Source organism: Musa acuminata, chromosome BXJ2-4 (assembly GCF_036884655.1).
Source record: "Musa acuminata AAA Group cultivar baxijiao chromosome BXJ2-4, Cavendish_Baxijiao_AAA, whole genome shotgun sequence".
NCBI classification, from domain to species: domain Eukaryota; kingdom Viridiplantae; phylum Streptophyta; class Magnoliopsida; order Zingiberales; family Musaceae; genus Musa; species Musa acuminata.
The window spans coordinates 34,481,247-34,506,874 of record NC_088341.1 but is presented as its reverse complement, the minus strand read 5'-3'; the positions used below and the strand labels follow the sequence as shown (position 1 = coordinate 34,506,874).

At 34.4% G+C, this 25,628-nt stretch overlaps 1 protein-coding gene across 1 annotated transcript; it reads right to left on the bottom strand.

Moving 5' to 3' along the window:
• Positions 1 to 248: 248 nt before the first annotated feature.
• LOC135610476 (golgin candidate 5-like) lies at positions 249 to 22,080 on the bottom strand. The gene is made up of 19 exons (XM_065105016.1): positions 21,479 to 22,080; positions 18,721 to 19,673; positions 14,401 to 14,472; positions 13,008 to 13,082; positions 11,408 to 11,522; positions 8,935 to 8,996; positions 8,782 to 8,829; positions 5,583 to 5,867; positions 5,403 to 5,462; positions 5,222 to 5,305; positions 5,021 to 5,086; positions 4,530 to 4,628; positions 4,205 to 4,423; positions 3,221 to 3,308; positions 2,861 to 3,087; positions 1,927 to 1,986; positions 1,720 to 1,833; positions 610 to 684; positions 249 to 532 (listed from the first exon to the last, which is right to left on the bottom strand). The coding sequence occupies exons 1-19, from the start codon at positions 21,621 to 21,623 to the stop codon at positions 497 to 499; spliced, it is 2,883 nt and encodes a 960-aa protein (XP_064961088.1). The 5' UTR covers positions 21,624 to 22,080; the 3' UTR covers positions 249 to 496.
• Between the last annotated feature and the right edge of the window lie 3,548 nt (positions 22,081 to 25,628).

Sequence of the window (25,628 nt, the reverse complement as noted above, 5' to 3'; positions counted from 1 at the left end):
TGATGAATTGCCCACCAAGAATTGAACCTCAGAATGATATGATTATATAATGAAACCTCACTGGACACAAAACAGTAACAAAAGAATATTAATGCATCAAATCGCAATTCATGGCACAGAAAATCTCGACACCATTTTTCCATCAATGACACAAATTGAAGGTCTACTAGGCCTTCAAGCATCAAGAGAAGTTACATTGATCTTCTAATTATGGAAGCAGGTCCTTTGTCTTCAGTAAACTCCACTAATACGCAAACAAAACAACATAACTTGGTTTTATTTTCCTTCAAAATATACAACAAAGCATTTCGTAGGTTTCTTAACTGTATCCAAGTTCCCTATCTGTGTTGAATATGTATACAGCTCTAAAGCAAATACAAAGAACAGACCACCAACACTTCAAAAAAAAAAAAAAAACCTTCGAGGCAGACCAAAATTATGGATTTGTAACATGGCCTTTGCATCATTCATCAGCACAAGAATTTCTTGTATATATCTAAGTTGCACCAGCTGATAAAGTCATCATTTGGATCTGTTTGGAACATGGACACAACTTTCAGTGTTTCAATTCTATATTCAGCAAGATATCACCAAAAAAAACAGATTTACCCTGTTCACAAGCAAATCGACCTGCTCTCGGTACATTTCCTTCAGGTCGATGATATCAGCTCGTAGTTCCTCCAACTGCAAAAGATACAGGATAGTTTATTTTTCTTATGGAAAAAGACAACCTAATTTAACCAAGGAAATAAAAACCTCATTTTTTGTATTTTATCAGTCTGCTTATCATTTTTTCATATCATTCCTCCATAAATCATTAATTTTTTTGCTAATCTTGATTAAAAGAATCACCAAAGACACGTGTCCTGTGTCCTGATTTTAGTCATCCCCGCTTCAAACATCCTGTCTTCTTCCAGATCCAGGTGGCCCTGGGATGCCTGCTAATTCTGAGTGATATTTTGCTTATTCTAACAGAACCTGTCCACCCAGTTGTCGCCAGCCAATCCAGATCAGTGCTGCTACTGTGACAATTGGACTATCTGAAAGATTTGTTCTGTCAATGTGATTTGGTCCATTAGGTTACACAGTCCAACGTCGAGTTTAAAATCCTACCCTCACCCCAATCCCTCGGACCTTGTTCGCATTAACCGCATTAAAAATATTCAATATTTTCTTCCACCAGAAGTTCCCATTGCTTTGAATACTCTCATGTGATTCCAATCTGAACGGATTGGTGTCTTCTCAAAACCACTAGGTTAGTAAATGAATTTCCTTTTAAAAAGCATCAAGGAATTTAGAGTTTCTTTGAAGAAGTTTGATACGGAACTTTTGACATAGAATATTTTGAGGCTTAAATTTGACTCAGCAAAAGAGGACTCAGAAGAGAGCATTGGTTTTGTACAAGAAAATGACATTTTAACAACATAATTATATTTTAAAGTTTGTAATGCATTGACCAAATTTAATCTATTAATTCCAACTGCATATTCCAGATGAAGAATGACAAAAAAGGAAACGAATAAGATAGAAGAAAGAAATCAAGCTAGATGGATGGTGCATGGATATATTGGAAGGCATTGTGAAATATGAATGGTTGAGAATATACACAGTAAAAATCAAGCAAAAAATTATAATTAAAGTAAAGTTGATTGATCCACAATGTCAGAAATGCAATTTTGTGAAAAACAATATTCAAATAGCACGAGTTAAAATGAGTACCTCTTCATCATGTTCACCCATAAGTTCCAGTGCTGCAGAGTGTCTTCGCCTTAGGGCTTCTAGCTCTGCTCGTAATCCAGGTAAAACTCCTGCTTCTGCTTGCAGCTTTTCGCACTGCTTATGACAGTATTCCAGCACTGTTGTCAAGAATCATACAGTAGGAATCCAATTCATTAAAAAGGAAAACAGAACTGTGAGGGAGTTAACCTGCTCTGTCATTTTGACTAGTTCCTCAGCAAGAGAATTACGAACAGATTCCAATGAAGCCTACAAGGAACAAAAAGTCTAAAATTCAAAATTTTAAAATTAACCAGAAAGGCAGTGATTTGAACACAGAAAATATGTAAGTTCTACCAAGACAGGAGGAACTTGAAAAGATGTGTAATGTAAAAGGAATAATAAACTAAAAGACCACATATCCATATTCTGGATATGCAAAAGCAAGAATTGGAAAGAATAAACAACAACAAATGTAGCACAATCTACAACGATGGGAAAGAAAGGAGAAATTACAGGATGAGTAGTTCAAACATTAATTGAATAGCACAACTATGCACTTGTCGGCCATTGACGGTCTTTCAGCCTGATCTTACACTCTAATCCTTGCAGGATCATCCAAGAAGAAATTTAGATTTTCAGGATAGTGGATTCACACAAGTTTCTGTTACTCATTCCATCATCATCATCTTCACCCCTTCATTCATACTTGCTAATGCAGGTGAAGGTTCACTAGAAGTTTCCCTACTGGCACAACTGTACATCCCATTACAATTTCTCAGCCCCATAAATGCATCTAATCTAAATTTGTAACAAGAAGTAAACAGAGAAGATATTATCAGAATAAAAATTCATGCTAAAGATAATTATTGATGAGCTGCTAAAGTTTCAACTATTAACCAACACACGAGGGATGCAAAATGGCAACTTTTTCAGTTAAAATGTATAGGCATAGAGGCTTCATTCTTCACAGGAGGAATGTTTTGCATTAGCAAAGTAACCTATTGATGGTTAACTATGACCTGGATTAGAATATTTTCTAAAAGATCCTAAAAAATCCATCAGAAAACTACTATAATTCTGTTTACAGATTAAGATAAAAGATTTTGGCAAGTGCAACCACAACAAATAAAATTTTCCATACCAAGCGTGACATGTATGATGTGAGTTCACCATCCTTTTGACGTAGTGCTACTTCATATACACTTTGTGTCATGCTCTTCAAAAAATATGGAGAAATGTTTCCTTCTGCAGATGGTCTCCTCTCCAATGGAAAACTATCGGACGAGTCCAAAGATGTATGCAAGAAAACGCTTTCGTCCATGCTACTCAAACTCCCAGCACTTGAAAGCTTCCTAATGGGTAGATTTTCTGCAAAGCACGAAAGGAACAAAGACAATATGAACCCATAGAATTAAAGAAGAAGCCTTCTATTACGGTAGAGAGACTTAATGGAAACAATATAATACAATTTTCCCAAAGAAAAAAAGTTCAGTAAGTATACTGGTTTGATCTTGATTTGCAACTGGAGGAGTTTCACGAGAAATTGGTTTTTGCAATTCTGTTTTGGCAGTTCTTAGCCTTTCAAGCTCCTGACATAGCCAAAGTTGAAAATGTTGAGTTGATCTCACTGGTTAATCTGTCAATCAAGCTTATAGGTGTAATGGCATTGCCAATGAGTACTCCACCAACAGTCTTTTGGAAAGTATGGACACTTTATATATACAAATTACAACCATGAAATGATACGAATGAGGTAATATGTTATACATTTTGGGAACAAAAGTGACTCTTTGAAAAAACAGCATTTAGAAGCACTACAAACATACATTATGCTTGAGAAACATTTAATGTCTCACTCCATTAAAGAATCACCATCATCTATAATAATGTAAAAAATATCAATCAAGAAATAATGTAATCATGAAAAAAAATCAAAACATAAATGAAAAAAAAGATTTTTAAGATATTAGAAGAGATAAGATGAAGATGATCCATGATCATTCATAATGGCCCGTCCCCTGCTATAGGCAAGAGTACCAACTATACATATTCTAGAACTTACAAACTTTTTACCAGAAAATAACCAGAAAGTTCTCCGAAACATATCCAAGATGTCGAATACAGATCCAAGACACACTACAATTATGAGGGTCCAAACATTTAATGTGTTCAAAAATCATACAAGCAAGTATCATTGCTTGTAGTTGGTCAATATCATGACAATCACTAGCAGACAATATATATTGTGTAACCTTTTGAGGGCTTCGAAAGTAAGAACAAATCCAACAGTCTAAATGCAATATTTCATTTAAGAGTTATGTATCGTAACTTCCTAAGTAACTAAAACAGTTTTTGGTAATACTAGCCATGTAAAAATGCATTTGATACATAATAACTTAAATGAATCATTTATGTTGATTTTCAAATTAATTGAAATTTATTTAGTTGGACAATGAAACAAATGTATGACAAAAAACCAAGTCACCTTTTCCAGAAGTTCTCTATGAACCACTTCATCTTGCAACTCCTTTCTGTGTTTACTCCTAATCTCCTTGATTTCATCTTCAAGCTGCTTGGCCCGGCCCTCTTGAGTGGCAGCTTCCTCCATTGCTGCTAGATATTCTTGTCTGCTTTCAGATGCTCTCTGCCTTTCCTTTTCAAGTGATCTGCTCAGTTGTGTTTGTTCTGCTCTGATACATGAAATCTGAATATTCCACCATTAAAAAATCATGACTTGTATATATTGCTTGAAAAGGAAAGAAGAGTGATTGCAAATGATTATATACTGTAAAATGATAAATTCAGAAAACCTGAGTTTCAAGAACAGTAATTCGAGATAGATTTTGTGATAGTCGCTCATTCAGGGCTCGCTCCTTTTCCTCTGCAGCAGCTGCTTTGGCTTCTGCCTCCTGTCAATTAAAACCAGTAAATGTTAGAAACCTTTGACACTTAGTGTCTACCAAACAACTAATTTTTCTGGGTTTAGGAAACCAGTGATTGGGTGTCACTCAGAAACTAACAAATGTCTCAAAGACCTTGATATAGGTACAACTACTTGAATGGTCACAACTCACAAGTCTACTGAGAGGAGTCAGACTTGTAAGATATTTTACATAGCCACCTCATTGGATGTTTTTTATTAGGTTTTTGCATTGTTCTTAAAACTTGCTATTTCAGGGCCAATTTGTGGCATTCTTATTATCTGACATTCTTCTACTCCAATCCTAATCTACACAATTCTTTTAATGCATGTATTATAAGTCATAAAAAGTCAAGGGATTAGCAATATTTTAAGGACAACCATCAGGCGGGAGTTTAGAACTCTTTCTACACCAGCCCAGGCTTCCGCTCTTCTAGTGGCTGTCTCCTGTTCAAATTGAAATTAACAAACATTAGTAAGTTGACTACATAGAAATAAACCCTGGACAGTAAGCATTTTCTACAATATGCCAATCATGCAATAGAAAGTCACCACAATGGCAAGCAAGCAAAAGTATATAACCTGCATTGCTTCAATTTGCCTCAGCAGTGGCTGAGTTGACTCAGGAACTTGTGTGATCAACTCAGTGTAGCGTAACTCACTTGCCTGGAGATCAGCCAAAGTAAAATGTAACCATCAGATCCAAAAATCCCAACTATTAAGAGCACAAGTAACCGCACGGATTTCATGAAGAATAACATACTTGATACCGTTTTTGAAGATCCTCTATATCCCTTCGCAGTATTTCTTCTCTAGAAACTGCCTGTGTAATGGTTGATCCATTAATATTGGGAAGAAAGAAAATCAGAAAAAATCAAAAGCCTACATATGAAAATAGATCAGGCATTCAAAATAAATCGAGTTGTCTACAATTAACAAGTACCTGTTGCTCTGTTCTAGTCAGACTCTGCCTCAACTCCTCAAGTGTCTGAACCAACATAGTTTCACGTTCAACTGCTTCCCTCAGGCGGCTCTCAACTTCAACACTGGCTTCAGTGTTAGCTCGTGCCTCTGCCAATGCTTCAGCCTCCTTGGCTTCATTAAGTGCTTTGGTATAAAATTCCTTCTGAGCAGCAAGTTCTGCTTGATTTCTTTCTATGGTTTCCTGTAGCAACTTTTCAGTAGCTGCCTTGTCTCTTTTAATACTTTCTACCTTCGTATCCTCAACCTAAGATATATAAATTATTTAGTTAGGAACTAATAGTGAGGCATTAACCAAGGAAGAACTTAAAAGACAACTCTAAGCAACTTTTTGTGGCTGTTTTCACATGCACTTTTCCGACAATACAGGAATATATTAGTAGCAGCTTTGAGCTTTTTTTGAAGCAAGCTGACACCCAATTAAGAGAGATTTCATAGTCAAAAATCTATTTACAAAGATTAACAAACACATGCATAAATTTTTCATTTTCAGATAGCCACTTTTCAGAAAACAGTGGTCAACAAATATGAGGGATAGTTATATCCGACAAATAGAATTTACTAAATGAAATCTATCGAAAAGATCATAAAGGACAACCCTAATGCAAAAGGTTTCGGCTAATACGAACTGTAAAAAAGGGTCAACCTATGTGACCATACCTTTATAAGCAAATAGGTTATTTCCATAACTCAAACATTAGTCATCCAGATTGCAAAGAAGCAACTTAACCAATTGTGCCAAGACTCATCATTAAAAAAGTATGTTTTCCCTTTAAACTAAACAAGAGACAAGCAAGTGGAAGGCAAGAATGAGGGGAAGGGAATGGACTGATATCAGTAGTATATATTTTATCAGTGTTAAGTAACTTAAGATGCAATCCTAAAGTATATATTATGAAATCACCGGGCACCCAGGCAAGGTGCGACGAGGCCCGAGCACCTGCCTATTGGGTTGGGTGGGCGACTTCACTAAAGCGCGGCCCAAGGGCGAGCCAGGCACCCATTGGTTCAACTTAGGCCAAGTCAAGCCTGAGTCAAGCCAAAATAGTACTATTTGGTTCGATTGAACCAGCTAGCTGATGTAGAAATCCCCCTTTCCCACTGTGTTTCTGTATGATGGCAGCGGCGTCTTCCTCTAGCGGCAGCAGTGGCGTCTTCCTCGAACGGTAGTGGTGGCATCTTCCTCCAATGACAATGACGGCTTCTTCCCCTCCCTCCCAGTATCTCTCTCTCTTTCTCTCCTCCTCCTACCTCTGCCCCATTCATCATAGCCTCCCATTCCTCTCTCTCTCTCTCTCTCTCTCTCTCCAATCCCTCTTCCCTGTTCCTCGTTGCCCATTTCCACATTCACCGTGCCTTCTTCCCCTTTCACCACTGCCTTCTTTGCTGTTTATCAATTTTTATGGTTATGTTTCAATTTTTAAATAAATCAAAGTTGATAATTTTTGTCTAAGTTTGCCTGACAAACTCTAGATTCTTGTCTAGGGTCCTAGGAGCCTATAGTTGACTCTGCCACTCATATGCTCATCAATAATATAAATTTGTGTTCCATGTCACATTCTTATTGATGTAAAGCACCATTACTGAAAGTAAAAAAGATGTATTATTACCATGCTTTTACAGAGCACACATGAGTGCTAATATATGACAAATTGTTGGCAATGATGACAACCTTAGCTTCAGTTCCATTTAGATCTCAAATGACACTCCCTAGGCTCAAGAATGAATGTCCATGCTTCAGTATGGTATTGTCTTAGAAGTTCAAATCAAACTCAAGCTTGTGAAGGTATATAAGCCTTATAAGGAAATATAAGGGATATGGCTAAGATGTAGCTTTTGTTGGAGTCTATACCAATACATGTCATTGCCACCTTAACATTTTTGACAATTTTTTAACAAGTTCTCTTTATCAACACAGTTAAAATGTCAATGTTCCTTGACAGCAGATGGATGAAAAGGTGCCTGAGGACATGTCATGAAATTTCACGTGTTCAAAAGGGCATTTGAGAGCAGCAGGAGTCAGTTTGCAAAGAGTTGAAAGTACAGGTTGCATTCATACACCTTTTCCTTTTTTTTGTGAAAATACCACTTCCTTTAGGTGCCAATTGAAAGTTGGGATATTATCTTGCAGCTACAAATTTTTAGTTGATAAGCGTATAGACCTTATGAATATCACCCAAAATGAAATAAAGAAAAGAATCGAAAAAGTAAGATGGACCTACTTAAAGAACAAGACAAAAAGATAGATGTCCAAAAGTTACTACTCATATCTAAGGTAACAAATAAGAAAGCAAACCATGTAGAGACTGTATTAGTCAGAATTCGCCAAAGTAGGTAGCACAAGTTCTTATGCAATGAAAGAATGGGTAAGTTCTGCTACCTGGTACCCGCTAGAGATACGAATATATGAACCTCTGCTACATGTCAAATTCTCTACCATATGTATCATCTGACATCTGGCATGCATGATATACAAAGATACCCCAACAAATGATCCAGAAACCAACACCCAAGGTTTCAATTACCATTCGGTATTTACCAGTCTAAAAAAGGATTGGAATTGGCCAGACGGGCTGGTACTGATAAATATTATTATTTTATCATTGTTACAGTTCGTACCAGGTGGTATAGGTCCAAATACTGCTTGGGTAGACTGGCATATACATGGGCCAGTAGATTACTGAAACTGGTACGGAACTGATATTTAAAACCTTGCTAACTCCCATGCAAATTATTAAGACATTTACTTAATTCTAGTGCCAAAAAATTTATCATGATATTTGAAAAATGGGTAATAGATGAAACAGTAAGTCATGATAACATAAATCTATAACTGGCAGCAGAAGATGAGATAAGTAAACGGAGAAAGATGAAATAGTTATTATCAGGCGCTGGTGAACCGCAAAAGACATATATTTTGGTGCACATCATCATAGAAACTAATATTTTGGTGCAACCATTACTTAATAAAAGACCTCTATATTTCTTCAGGCCAAAAATGGTGATTTCCAACTATTGGATGTGGTGAATACAACAAGTACATGTTCAATCACATTTAATATATGTTTATCAAAGTATTCACAAAAAGGAACATTTTTGGCCTTGTTTGAAATTACTAGACAAATTTTAGTTTTAAAGACTTTACCAATTTATCAAATTACCTGAAGCTTTGAGTTCAGACTTTGCTTTTCTTCTTCAAGCTCCCGTATCTGGCATCAAAAAGAGAGCACAAGAAAATCACGATAATATTTCTTGAAAACATGAAGAGTAAAAATTAGCATGATATGACAAAATCAATTTATCTGAGACCATGCCTGTGCCCTTAGTTTCCTGATAGTTGCTTCCTGAGCAGCCTGCTTTTTTGATAACTCTTCACCTGTTTCAAAAGTTAAAATAAGGCGTGGAAATATTCAGTACATATATATGCAGAATGCAGAATTAAAGGCTACAAAGTGACTAGATGAGTGCATTCAACACGTCCAAAGTACAATGCAGAAAGAATTTTACAGATATATAATTGGTGTTAACTATGGCTCAACCAGGGACACGCAAGACCAGCTGCATGAAAATTATGAAAAGAAACCTTCAAAAATATTAATAATGCAGTTTGCAATGTATAAAAGCCTTCAATCATATTAATGTCTCTCTTGGAAATTATTGGAAATCAAAATATCTAAATTTTTATTAGAGTGACATTATATTTAATGCACAGATAACAACCATGTCAAGAAAGAGTAACTATAGTAGACTACGGGGTACCAATAAATGATATCAAATATAAGTTTTAACAACATTATCAGATCTCGTAAATATAAGTAAAAGTTTCCAAGTTTTTTGTTTGAAAACATATTCCCAAATATATCTCCTACAGAATCTATTCTCTGTTCATCAAATTTTCACATATTTTGGATGTTTCTTTCATTTCCTATATTGTTTGGGAAAAAAGGAAAAAATAAATTATCACATTTTTGTCTGTTCATATAATAGTGCCAATGCCGGCACCATGTCCGGATGAAAATGATGGAGGCTTCTATTATAGTTTTTGTTCATATTGGGCAAAATGCCCATGCATATAATTGTTCTTTTATTAATTTTTTTAGTATATTTTTGTTTTTTGATAAATAAAAATAAATCATTTGCTCCCTCTAAGTGTGTGTTACCCAACTCCTCTGTCTAACCACCCCTCTATCATTCTCTCATCTTTGCCCATTGCTCTTGCTATCATTCTTTTTTGTCTCTTTCATCACCAGTCTTTCATTTTTTTTCATCCCCATCCTTTTTGTAGCCACTCATTTTCATAATCATTTTTTTACTTCTTTTTTGACCTCACATTCTGTACTACAAATCAATTTTCTTTTTGTAATTCTACTGTTGGAGTTTGGATTTATATCTTTTGGTTATCAAATTTCTGAATCGATTCTACAGCAAAGAGACATTACACAACTATAATTTTATTGTATTTTAAGAATATATAGCATTTTTAGATATAATAAATAAGTATAGTTTGTTTTTTAAATACCTATATCAAACATGTGGTCTGACTGCTCAACCAGCGAGTCCAACCAGTGGCTTGAGATTTGAGAAAGTTCATGTCCAAACCGAGTCTAATAATCATGTTACTTGTTTTATGAGGATGGTTCTTAACTGTTCTCATTAGGAATTAAGTCATCATCCTGAGTGACACAGGTTACATTCACTACGCATATTTCTCAAAGTGTTGAGTGTAGGCTAAGAGGTCATCTTGAAGCATCCCATCATATGGGCACTCAAATGTGATGCAAAATAACTAAGGATGTTAGTCCAAGACCAAGAAACTAGATTAGCAATTTGAATATAGGAACACAACACTTCAGGAAAAGATTAGAATTAGTAATGCAATGATTAGAATAAGAATTAACATAATTTGTTTATAGGAGACTAAGCAGTCAGGAAAAAATCAGAAAAATAGATAATCCTACATATAAAATTTGGTATGCTAGAAAATTCATATATAGAAAAGGTATTATATTGTTTTAGATAAGGATCTTAAGATGATGCTACATACTTCAAAAGACTTGGGGATAGAATTACAGTTTTATAATCTATATTCAGAGAAGATATTTTGATCCTTCTACATGCTTGTAGCCCTCCTCATTAAATTGGATGATCAAACAAAAAGGAAATTTTGAAAAATAAAATTATTCAAGGAATGCTGAAACATATAATTAGAGGAGGTTCAAACAATTATAGGAAGATGAGGAAGGCACGGTGGATTTAGAGGAGCGCATGAGGACCTTGGATACAAGGAAAGGAATGAAGGGAATCATAATTATCATATAATTTTAGATCTCATAATTATTAATAATTTAATATTAAAATTAAGAAAAGAGATGAAAGTAGCCACCATTATAGTCAAATAAATGTATCTTTTAACTAGAAAGGAAGATAGAATTATATATAAGGTTGTAAAGTTGTCTTGTGAAAGAATCATAAATTAATATAGGTTGATGGCATTAAATATAAAAATAATTAGTAAAAAGTATAAGAGGAAAATAGCTAGAAACTTTACTATAACTTGATGGTGGAATTCTAAAGACAACAATACAAGAGGTTTATATATAAATGGAGAAAAAAGAGGTTTGGAACTTGAACGGGAACAATATTATATTAGTACTCAAAACCATGTTATTAACAACTAATGCATAAATATCACAGTTAAAAAAAAATCCAGAACAAATTAAGATGGGATTTATTGCAAGGCTTCTGAATTGCAAAGAAAAAAAGCAAGAAGATTTAGCCATGACATACCTTCAGCCATAACTTGACTGATTATCTCATCTTTTTCTTTCAAAAGAGCAGATGCATCATTTTTTTTGTTTTGTTCTCTCCTTAATGTATCCCTTTCTCTAGTAAGTGCATAAACCTGCAAAAATTTTAATCATCATTTTGCCATCAAATTTGGTTGCATGTCATAGAATCAGATTTGTCTTTTAGGCAAAGGAAAACTCCATCTTAGTTCATGAATATGATGAAATAAGTAAAGGAAAAAAGAAGACATTATTCAAAGATCTAAAAATAGACCCCGACAAAATCATCAAAAGAACCCAATGGATGAAAAAATTTATCGCAAGAAACCACTGGATAGCACCCTAACTAGGTCTCTCTAGGATCACAACTGACTTCTTAGAACAATCACCAAAATGCCAGAATAAAAAAGGCCATCTGGCAGGATAACATATATCCTCTTTTAATGTTGATTTTAACCCTTTAAACCAAACCTAACTGAGGAAAATAGGAGGGTCAGAGGAAAAGGCATGAAAAAACACTTCTTTTCAAATAAAGGCACAGTGTAAAGATAATCAGTATATTGATATTTTTTTAATAAAAACTATCTGAAAAGGGTCAGAAGCAAGAATCAGACTTTAGATTGGAAATAAATTAGCAAATAGAGTCAAGATGGAAGTTCAAATAAGATTCAAGCTTAATAATAAAAGTCACCAAGTAAAAGGAAAAGGAATTCAATCCATATTCAGTTATTTGAAAGTCATCCCACAGAATCACCACCGCGTAATAAAAGTAAAAACAAGTTGAATAAATAGTACCCATATGTGTCTGAATTAAGGTTGTAATCTACAAAGAGCCATGTCATGCATTTTGGAGATTGCAGTATTGCATCCTCAGATGCCTGTGTATGACCAGATGCAGAATTACTCCTTTCACACTGAATGCATACTAGTTAGTAAATATAACAAAACTTATAGACCATAATACCAAGCTGTACCAATTATTTGAGCCAAAATTTACAGCGAGTTATATCAACATGACTTAATGTTTCTTCAAATTCATGCTTTCTCATCTTATCTTTTCATTCTCTAATTGTTCCCACTATTCTGATCCCCCAAGTTACTTCTTTCATCTTTGTGAATGTGATTAAACCATTTTAATTAGATTACACGGTTATAAGTTATAATTGTCTCATGCAATGATTTAATTGCCCCTTGAGTGACAATGTATCCACAAGGTATACAGCATTCAGTGACAATGACAGTTTTTCGTCAAACATATCTGACTAATTTGTTAAAGTCAGAAAGTGTAGAGACTAGAGCAATATATGTTTTAATAAACCATTCTGTTCTAATGGAAATTATTAATATAAATGAAAGCAGAATCAAAAGAGATAACATTCAGAATCAAACAGTAAAATCAGTTCAAATGCCTCAATCCAAAAGATGCAAAAGAAAATAAAGGCAAGATTGTCAAAAGGTGGAATCGGCCAACTCACAAATAATAAAAGCCAAAAGTAATAATACCCAATTCAACTCAAATATATTATTTCTTAAAGTTTTAAAAAGTGAGAAAATATGATCTTGTGCTGTGAAAAGAAAAAAAACGTAATAGTTATCTGTACCTTTCTTTCAAGAGATGACAACTTTTGGTGGTATTCCTCTCGTAATGCATCTATTTCAGCTTCTGATGATTTCCTCTACAGTTAAATAATAAAAAATTTAGAATCAAATGATGAAGTATTTTTTACAAAAGCAAGCAATGATATTATGATAATAATCATGAAAACATATAAAGGGCCTAATTACATATTACCCCATGTAATTAACTATCTTTAGCATTCCGGTCTCTATACTTTCAAAAATTACATTGAGACTCCTATACTTACGAAAGTAAAACATTTAACATCATTGCTCCAACAAAACCCTTCTCTCTTTTTTGTTTTTAATCCTGTGAAATTACCTCCGTAACCCTATATAAGGATCTCAATGTTTCACTTTTGTAAACATAGGGATCCCAATATAACTTTCAAAGTGTAAGGACTGGGATGCTAAAGGTATCTAATTATATGGGTAATATATAATTAGCCCCATATAAAGATAATACTCAGCAAACCATGAGAAAGTAATAAAACTTAGTGAGGGCTTACAGGCCACCAGAATGTTATCATGTAATATGCTAATAAGTATCCAAAGTATGGAACGCAATTTTTTTTGGCCTCGGTTGACCAGAACAAGGGTCTTTTGACCAATGTGACAAATCATGGCACACCCTCATGCTACAGCAAAGCAATCCTTAATCATTAGACCCTCATTGAAAATCTGAACTGTCATATATTCCTCATATGAAATAATTAACCTTTCATTTAAAGACAAATTAAATTTCTTCAGTCACATAGTCCACCACACTTGGCAGAGTAACTTACCTTAATCTACCTCAATCGATTATAGTCTATGTATTGAATTTATCGAGTATCAGTTATTATGTATGCCTGTATGGTACCATTAGTGGTAAAAGGGACTATATTCTCAATATACAGGAAAGATAAATCCAGTATGTTCAGGAGTCAGAACTACCCAATAAAAGATTGCTTCAGTGATTTGGTCAACAATTATGAAATGTAATGAATAATAGTATATACATGAAAATAATTTAGATCTAATAGACTATTGGCATTGTCCTCAATAAAGCTCAATTTTGTGAAAAGATCCATGCAAATGACAACAGAAGAAACATTTATCTCACCAAGGAGAGGGGGAAATTCTTGGTCCCTTGTTTTTGTGAAGTTGCATGTAAGCATCAACTTTTGCATGCATAGGTAAATTCTCAAAGCAATATATGAAAGACTAGGACAGAACAAAAGCATGATGTCCTTTATATTATGAGAATCATATCATGTCTTTTAATTATATAACCATAAACCAAGAATAACAACTTATCGTAGACATCTTTTGGTGAAAATATGTTAGTTTCATTAAAAAAACAAAAAGGAGAAAAGCAGCTAGGTTCATACCTACCTTTAGATCCTCAATAATAGACTTCAACCGTTCGTTCTCATTCATCAATTTAGCAATTTCATCAGCTTTAGCCTGCAAAAGCATGAGAACACAAATATCACTATGCAATGAATAGAGGAAAAAGCTATTATGTGTTTACTACAACATTGATTGATCAAAAAGTGTTAGAGATCAGTTGCAAAATGCACCAGAGCTACATTTCCTGATTATCCAATACATTGTCTAAGAAAATTTCATAGATAATAACAGTATGTTACAGGATGTAGGAGCAGCATGTCCCCAAAACAAGCTTGGTTGCATTGCATTCTTAGATTTTACTTCCTTTTTCTTTTGGCTTGTCCATGGACATCACAAGTCCCTGTGCTACAGGTATATGACAAAAAATAAAAAGTAGCTGGGTTTGTTGATCCTTGAATTCACTCCATTCGTAGAAGCATCAAAGCAAGTAGCAACCACTTGTAGTTTCTCTAAAGATATTGTACAACCTGCGTGAACACAGTTCTAGTCACATAATCAGCCTCGCTCTTCAAGGGGTAAAAATACATACATTTACCTTGTGAAGCACGGACATGCTGATTTGGGTGGCGTATCCATGTCAGACACGTGTCAGACAAGGATACGTCACTGACACGGCCGGATATGTGTCCGACACGTGTCTTTTTTTTTTGTTTATTTATTTTAGTTTTCAGACACACACGTCAGAATAACTCTCTCGTTCCTCACCGCTTCCAAATCCTTCCTCCTGTGACATGCGCATGGGCCAGCAGTATCGAGGAAACAGCTTTATGCAAACGACAAAGAAACTAGTGAGGAGGGGTCTTCAATGGAAGAGGGCCTACGTGAGACCCAACTGATGGTTGAAGGCGAGTGGTGGCTTGCCCAAGACAGCATGGTCCCACCACTCTTTTGTCAACATTTCTTCTCCCTTCTTTCCGTGTCAATGAACCATGAGAATTCATGATTTGCTACATTGGTCTCAAGAAAAGATGGGAATAGTAGTGTCTCATGTATGGTAGTACTATAATATCACATAACTATATTTATTGATGGTAAATTTATTACTTTATTAACTTTTACTCTGATTAACTTGTATTGTTAATTGATCGTGTAACAAGAATAAAATAAATTATGTGGACATATGTTAGAAATGTATTAAAAAATATTAAACATACTATGTGGAATTAAACTACTTGTATTATAAGCTATAATTTGGTGCAAAGCTCACGTGGAAATATTTTTTGACTTGTATGAATTATAATTTTATAAATTGCAAAAATTACTTGTATTTAATATATAATTTTATATGTTATATAATTCAAACAGTGTATGTTCTGTTTTTATTCAGATGAATCTTTGTTGTTTTAGACAAATTTAACTATATTACAGTTTATTATCTAAGTACGTTTAAACTTTTACGATGATATTTATTTGTTCACATTGTTGAGTCTATAAAATTGAAGTATAAATACTATAAAACTCATATTCATCAAATATTATATATAATATATATTAAAAAATAGATGTGTCCTTGCCGTGTTCGTGTCCTAATTTTTTTTAACATGATGTGTTGCCGTATCCATGTCATGTCATGTTCGTTTCCCGTGTCCGTGTCCGTGCTTCTTAGCCTTTACCCTCCCCAGACAAAGCAATAGAAAAAGCTTCATGCATGAGGCCTCAATTCCGAAGACAGAACAACCACTTATTTGTCTGACTATACTAAGTCAATATAATCTAGCTGCTCAGGTAATGGCAGAAATTGTCACAAAAAAAAGGCCCTTTCCGCTTATAATTGGAACTGTCAGTATACCATTAAGTGACAACATATTGACCATAAAACAAGTTCATTATTTGTTTCTGTACATCCTTTTATTTCATTTCAACAAAATCTCTAAAGTATAGGATATTCACCCTCAAATTTCAGACAATGCAGAATTGCGAGTATGAATATATTGTCTGTGAAACTAAAAAACACAAATATAATTGTTGATATAAATTAAATGCTATGAGATCATCTCATATCTCACACTGACAGGATACAAAATAGATCACAGTTTAAAATCTTGGTTATGGGCCCCTTACTAGTCTTGGCCGGACAGGTACAGGTCCAATATGAACCATCATACTAGCACATGGTATACTGGAGAAGTGGATGAGGATGACGAGGAAGAAATAAAGGAGTACCCAACGAACTAGCAGCGGAGGGCAGCACAAATGATAGGCGAGCGGGCTGCTGGTGGCAGGCGACACAAGGAAGGTGACCACAAGAGAAATCAAGAGAAGGGTTGCTTTAGCCTTCAACCCTAAATTAAAAAGGAAAAAAAGGACTAAACTGCTCAACTCCAGAGGGTTACCACTTTGTAACCAACAAGCAAACCACGAACTGCCAAAAAGGGGTTGTCCGTGTGAGTTCACACCTGGACCAGTAAATACCGCCTGGAATGTATTGGTCTGGACAAAATTTGAAACCTTGGAATAGGCATCAAGATGGAGGAATAGGCATCGAGATGGAGGAATAGGCATCCAGTATGGTACAAAAATGGAGGAGGAACAGGAGAAGTGGATGAGGATGACGAGAAAGAAATAAAGGAGTACCCAACGAACTAGCAGCGGAGGGCAGCACAAATGATAGGCGAGCGGGCTGCTGGTGGCAGGCGACACAAGGAAGGTGACCACAAGAGAAATCAAGAGGAGGGTTGCTTTAGCCTTCAACCCTAAATTAAAAAGGAAAAAAAGGACTAAACTGCTCAACTCCAGAGGGTTACCACTTTGTAACCAACAAGCAAACCACGAACTGCCAAAAAGGGGTTGTCCGTGTGAGTTCACACCTGGACCAGTAAATACCACCTGGAATGTATTGGTCTGGACAAAATTTGAAACCTTGGAATAGGCATCGAGATGGAGGAATACCTGATTTAGTTAAAATCAGACTAATGGATGTCTACTCTTGCTGATTTCGAAAAAAAATTCTTTCTAGCTTGAACTCATGACGAAAGACTCCAATTAGTGGACAAACCAGGACTCTATTCATAGATGAAAGACATAGCTAGTTATTTCTTGATATTCTATAACAATTAAAACTGAAAGTCTAGTCAAATATCTATTTTTTCCTTAAGAGCATGAATTTTAAAGATAAAGAGATTGATGAAATATCATTCATAGAGTAAAAGCTTTAGGCATCTTAGATCAATTATTCAACAAGATAAAGAGATTGATGAAGATATTATTCATAGAGTAAAAACATGATGATTAAAATGGTGAGGGGCAATACGAGTCGTATGCGATCATCAGATATCTTTGAGATTAAAAAAAAAAATTATAAAATAATTGTTAGACTAATAATGCTTTATGGATCTAAATATTGAGTAATTAAGAAATAATATATACAAAAAATTTATGTTAATGAGATGAAAATATTGAGGTGTATGTATGGAGTTACTAGAAAAAATAAAAAAATTAATATTTTTATTTATGAACAATTAGGTATCGCTTTAATAGAGGATAAAATGAGAGAGAATCATTTAAGATGGTATGGACATGTGCTCAGGAGACCTATGAGTGGTTTGAAGAGATGAAATTATTACGACTAGTGATACGAAGAGATGTAGGGGAAAACCTAAAAAGACGTTAATAGATACTATAAATAAATATTTAAATAGTCTTAACTCAACTAAACATATAGCTTTTTATATATCTCAATGATGGCAAAAAATCCATGTAGCCGACTCCAAATAATTGGGATTTATGGCTTTGTTGTTGTTGTTACATGAATTTTAAAAGTTGTATACATAATATGGCAGTTTCCAAGTTTAAATGAGCATTTATTCCCTTGGATTTGTATAGAACTTAAACTATAATCAGTTGAAGCCTTTTTCCAATCAGTATGTGGTTAGTGATAGTACTTCAACCAAATAGAACATATTCCACTACACAAAAATCCTCTCTATAACAGGAAGGAGAAGAAAAAAGGCTTCAAAGAAGGATCTTAGAAAAACTTAAAAGGGTAATTTTTGGCTTTTCAAGTAGTAGGTTTTAAATTTTGAGATGATGAATAGCATGCGCTAGATAATAAGCAGAATGCTTGCTTTCGTTGTAATTTTGGCAGCATTTGGACTCTTACACAAGGACATGCATAAGATTCATGGAAAGCTACACCCATTTTCGAACTTCTTCATAGAATATGAACATAGCTTGCTTTGGTTATAACAAGTCAATATTGAAAGATGGCAATATTAAAAAGTCAACAACCTTAATGTAATGAATGACACACAGAATTTAAAAAAGTAGAATAGCACTTGCCATAAACTAAATTACATGAAGTACCTGGGCTTGCCTAGCAGCACCTTGTAATGCAGCTTCCATCATTTTCATTTCCCGTTTCACCTTCTCTACTTCAACAATAGGATCCGTTGAATTTGATTTATTATTTGATGCACCAAACGAAGATTTGTCATCCTCAGCTTCAACATCCATTGCTTTGGAGCTCACTTCCATAGACTTAGGAGATACATCAGTATCATGTGTAACTGATTCAGAAGATGTTACTTGATGCTGCTCAGTACTGATTGGATTCAGATCACTATGATCGGATAGTTCATTGGCATGATCATATTTCATTACACTAACAGGTATTTCAACTGAAGTGTCTATCTCAAGGCCTTCTTGGACACTAACTACAATATTAGACTGCGTAGGAGATCCTTCATCAACAATCTGCACAGCTTCTGTCTCATTTTTGACATTGCTTCCCTGTAAATCACTTGCCTGATGCAACTCTTCAGCTACACAGAGAAAACTAGCAACATTAGATTCTTCACCATCTGCAATTTGCAGAAGGGAATCCCTTGGTTGCGCTTTATCATTGGTTCCTCCATCTGCATCTGTTTTATGTTGGGACAAAGAAAATGAATCTGGTTGTTCCTTGCTTCCAGACAAGTAAGTCTCTGTTTCAGCTTTTAAACAATTTGATCCAACCATAACTTCGTTCCAATCAACTTCTCCAGGTTTGTCGACCATAGTACTGGTGATATTAGAACCAGTGCCATTAGCACGACTAATAAAATCTTTGGTTTGCTTTTCAGTAGTTGTTTCAACCGTGGATACTGGTGATCCTGCAGCTGAAATTTGTTCATATTCCTCAGCAGATGAAGTGTGTGATAAAAATTCAGCTTTTAGTGATGCTTCAGAAGCATTTTCCTGTCCTTTGTGACCCATGAACGTCATCATAGGTTCAAAAATTCCTTTATTATCTGATGCTGATGGCCATTTTGCAGGACCTGAAGGTGCAAAGAAAAGACAAAATTTGTTTTGAGAAGCACATATATTGTGTTCTACTTCTAACATCTAAAGATGGGTAACTCATCAGAAAAAATGAAGAGGAAAAATCATACAGAATTAAATTGAAATATAGAGTGACTTAAAGCAAACTGATGTCAAGGTCACTGATTCCTACCGATTTTCAAAATCAATTGGTAAGGAGATATAATGCCACAACCAATTTGGAGTAAGACCAACCTCCAATTGGTTTACCAGTGAACTGTGATATTTTGAACTCAAACATAATCTACAATAGAGGGTTTTAAATATGATTCTAGTCTTATGATACAAGCCATATCTAGTCCCATCAAATTACGAAATGAATCTTTGCATACAGAATCAACTAAAGGGAAATTTTGCAGCATTGACAAATTTTAGAAACCAACATAACCTCAGTGCACATCATCAACAAGAAGACAAATGTATTATCTTTTAGAAAAGGCATATATATATGTTATGCTGCCACCTCCAAAATAGCAACTACATGACTAGAAAGAATGAGTATCAGCCAATCAAAAATTAGTAATATTTTGTTATCATTTCTATTGTCATTTGCTATTTTATAACTAGCCAAGCAGATCAGTATCAAGGTGGAAAAAAAACATTAATAAGCTGCTAATACTAGTAAACCATAAAATAAGAGAATGAGGTGCCACAGCCATCACGCCATGACAAGACATGTAACTTGCACAGGCATGTCATAGCAAAGACATTATATTCAGTATTGAATATTGTGCCAGTGACAATAGCATGCTGCAACTTATATATTGCATATATAATACCTTTACACTACATCCTTAATGCTAAAGCATAAAGCATAGGAAAGCAAGAATATGAGGCTAAGTAACTTGATATAATCAGCATCTCTAGTACAAATTAATCAACCTGTTTAGACTTATGTTAAACAGCTGTTCAGAACCTTTGGTGTGTTTCTTTGATGGCATAAGAGTTTAATCAGATCACAAGTTCTATAAATGAACAATTAAATGTCAAAAAAAGCCCATGAAGTTTAGCCCACAGTCCCAAAAATTGAAGTTTAACTATAAGGATTCTACTAAGGTTTTGTAATCAAAATCATAGGTGAACTTATGAAACTCAAGACAAAAGAGACCTCACCTAGTAAAGGTCAACAAATCAGACAAATTTAAAGAAAACGTCACATGTGAACACATATAGAAGAAGAAAAGATTTTACTCTTCTGCATTTTACATTATATTATTCCTCATGTCTGCATATATGTCCATCAGGTAATCCCAGAGGACTCCCTTTACTGATTGCAAAGCATGCTTACCTTCAAGACCAAAAGAATGATCTACTTCTGTATATGGATGAAGTATAACAACCATCATTGAAATCTATATCTTTCTAGAATTCAAGCTTTTTCGTTGATAATCTATAATCAGCATATTCATCCATAATGCTCTACCACAAGTCGGTATGATATTCTACTATGAGTTACATTTGCATGTCATAACCTTCTTTTTGTTTTTGGTAAAGGGTAAGTAGCGAAGGCCGAATTCAAGCCCAGAACTACGATACACTGTCAAAGTCTTTACCAGACAGGTTACGCTGACACCTTCCACAACTCATTTATCGCTCTGAAGGATAATAATTAGGAACTAGAATTTCAGCAGAAACGCTACCTTATGAATTTGAGATTAGCTCACCAAAATGGGCAAGCCATAACTAGAAATCATCATGTGCACGAACAGAAGAAATTTAAAGAACAAAAGTGGAATAAAAAAAAAAACAAAAGAGCCATTACCTTCGTCACTAGAATTTTGATTCTCTTCCAACCCGAGCGCACTATCGAAGTTTTTCTCAATGTTCTTGACGCTCTCGCTCAGTTTGGAGACGGCCCCGGCCAGATCCGGGAAACCGCCCAAGGACACCTTCCCCAACCACGCCATTCTGCGCTAGCTATATACAAATCCCTTCCTACCTTAATTCCAGATTCCAAGTTTCCATTTATCGACCCACTCTGCAACCAATTCCAACTCAAAATGGAGTTAGTTCAACTCGCATTACCCAATTAGTTCAACTCGCATTACCCAATTAGTTCAACTCGCACTACCCAAATCTAAGTCGGCAGATCAAGATTCTGTTCCACAAGCCACAGCAGCACCCAAATAAGGCATCAAGATCCAAATAGGCCGAAGAAATGTAGAGGGATCGGATGATCCCGCGTAAAATCGAAGCCAGAAAACTTTTCAAATCGACAGAGAACGAACTTCGACTCGGAGCAGAGACCGAGATCGGACGGAGATATCAAATTCGAGTGGTTGCTTTCCTTGAAATCGCGCGATGGCGACCCTGCGATTTACCGGTCAGGTGGTGAGAGATGGAGGGTCTGAGATATGGGGAATCGCCGACCTCTCTACCGACGGATCGGATGTGGAATCAGAAGAAAGAAAAAGAAATTTGATTAAATATTATATTGTTATATATATGTTATTTTTGTATTTATTTAGCTAAATTTATGTCAAACGAATGTCGACATATAACAAAATGATTTTATATAATTACTAAAATTAAACCATCATTTTTTAGTTTCATATCATACAAATGTTTGTTAATATAATTGCGTTAATATAAAAATTTATATTAATATACAAGATTAGGTAGCTCCAGAGCTTCAATCTATTTTTTAATTTATTTATTTTTAATCTTTAATATTGAATAATTTACTAACATCTTTTTTCATAAATTTTAATTTTATCCTCCTTTTAGGATAAGACTCGCTTTTTCATTGGGTTATGCGACTGGCCCATTTATTTACAATATTGAGTATTTAGTATCTTTGGATATCTTTGAGCTATTTTTATCATAAAGTCGGTCTGTGTTTTGATGATAATCATTGACTTATAAGAAATGTTTGATTTATTAAGTTTAATTACTCATTTAAAGAGCTACTTAGCAAGAATCTGGCATATTAGTTAATCTATCATGATAATGATATAATGAGCATGGAAGTAGGGTCGAAGTTTTCTAGCTATCAGGATCAACTCGTAGGTCAACTTTTAAAAATTAAGATACCGAGTTTTTCCATCTTGGAGTATATAGCTAGTATAATACATAAGCATTTAGATTCATTGCTCCTCTCGAATTAAGAACAAGGTTACCTACTGGGGTTATAGATAAACACAAATATAAATCCTTCTTCGGGCAAGAATTGAAAAGTTGGGGAGGCATCATGAGTATCTCTTGTGTATCAAATGCTTCCTAACATTGCTCGATCTATTAAGAGTCATTTGGATATTTTAGGATCTTAAATAATGATAAACACTAATCCCTTCTCAGAGATAAGAGTCGACTAAAAGTGACAATTTAGTTTGTCAACTATTGAACTTCTTTAATAAAACTTAGAGGCTTCATATTGATAATGGACTAGACTTTCTCTAGATTTAAATATATTCCTTTTAGGTATATCATGAAGCCCAAAAACTTTCATGAACTTACACCAAAGACACAATTATATTTAATTGCATCAAAAAAATTTTAATGGTGGTAAATGTTTCTCTGAGGTTGGCTAAGTGTGTGTCAACAATGCAACTATTTACCAACATATTATCTACTTAAACTTTTATACTCCTACCCACTTGACATGTTACCCTTATATTTTTTTAGTTGGCATGACCATTGAATAGTATAAGCCTTTCAATGATAAAAGCTATGTTCTTTGTCCTTCTATATTATTTTAATTTGATTGTCAAAGAAAGCATCCATAAAATTTAATAGTTCATGTCTGATGGTGTAATCGGCTTGATCAATTTAAGAAAAAAATCTATCTTTTAGATAAACCTTATTGAGATTGATGTAGTCAAAATATATTTTTAATTTCCTATTACTATTTCTAACAGAACTATGTTTGGTGAGCCACTTTCGATAATGAACTTCACGAATACAGCCAACTTGTAAAGGTTTTCCAACTTCATCCTTTTATGGTCTCTCGGTGGTCAAGAGCGAATCTTTGGAATTTTTTGACAAACCGTTTTATGCTATGGGTTTATGTTGAGTTGATGTTAAGCTATACTAGGGTTTATTCCATATCACTAGTCGACCATGCAAACACTTCTGAGTTTAGTCATAGAAAGTTAATGAGTTTTTTCTTCCTCTCTTACGTTGAGACTGGCCTCATTTTTACTGTGTGATCTAGTCGTTCTAGATTTAGAGGAATTTCTTCCAATGGTTCTCCCACCACATAGTACATAATCAATAATAAGAGATCTTACGAGTTTATTTGTTGAACCAATAACTTCCCATTCCTTAGAAGGGTGACAGATGTCAAGTAGTACTATTTGGATTCTTTGGGGTCACTCTTGATCTCCCTTATTCTTGTTTCGATCAAAAACTCAAGTATCATTTAATATAATATTTCTACCAAGCTTCTTATATTAAGCAGAAACCTTTTGAGCCATGCTTTTGTGATTCAAACGGATAACACTAATGCATCATCATGCTTAGAATCCAGGTGCTTAGCCTTTTTTTCCCTAAACATAATGGGCTGGTTTCCATTTGGGTGGAACCTTTTTAACTAGGGTTCCCTCGTATACATCTTTTGAATCGAGGAATTATTAGCCCCAACAATTGATCACCAATTATCACATCCATATACTACTCAATTAAGCCTTGGAGTTTCGATAAAGATTCTTAAATTTGATAGAGGAATTTATTGAGGTGTCTCTTACGAACTAAATCTTCAATTTGCTCCTTTAAACTATAGCAAATTTCAGTTTCATGCCCGTAATCCCAATGGAAGTGATAATATTTGCTTGTATTTCTCCTTGTCGGTGGGGCACTCAATAGTGAGAGTGTCCTTAGAAGTTCATTCTCTCTAACTTACATGAACAACTTAATGTGAGAAGTGTTAAGCAATGTGAGCTCTCACTTATAAAGGGGTCAATCTTCTCTTGGTTTGTCATTCCTCGACCTCTCTTAAGAACTTGAGCATATGATTTTTTTTATTTCTTTTATAATTTTCTTAGGTTCACCCCTTTTTTTGCCAATGATAATCGACTCAGTAAACTATTAAAGTTATTTCTGAGTTGCCTGAGTTGGAAGCCTAACTTAGAATCAACTTAGTTTCTTTTCGAGCCAATCTTTGGGAAAACATGTCAACATGATCTCCTATTTTTTCAAAACTAAGTTTTAGGAGATACGTCAAACTAGTCTATCAAGCATCTTATTTTTTCAATAATATCTAAGTGTATTTAGATCGCTTTTTTGATAATAGAGCTTAGGGGCAGTATACCATTTGTTTAACATGGTTGTGCCTATTGATTGTAACTACTTATAACAGAATGCATGTTTCAACATATGTCAATCTGATAGTGCATCCACATGGAGATAAGATCATTACTGGGTTGTATATGATACTAGTGACTAAGATGATAACACGTCGATTGCATATGATGCTAATATGTTAGCTACATCATATCCACTATAGCATAATCAATACTTGTGATTACTTTATAATCAAAGCACTATCGAAGATTATTATGTTCATTATAATTAAAGGGGAGAAATCATTTTGAATTCTATCTAAACTTAGACTTGATGAAACTAACTATTTAAATTTTTTATTCGAATTTAGCTAAATTCTAAATTTAAAATATACTTAAATCCATTATAGATAGTTATACTCGAAAACATTCATCTTCAATAGTAAAAATATTCATCTTCAATCAAAACTCAACACGTGACGTCCTAATAAGTAAAAGAAAATAATATATATATATATTATTTTATTTAAATTATAAATAAATAAATAAATTTTTAATAGGTTCAATTAGGTAGATAATAATTGGTTTCGGATCAAACATATTTTATTTTGATCAAATGAAATCGAAACTCGATTTAGGGTTCCATCTATTTCAACACTCCTGTAATTAATCATCTCATATATTTTCTATGGG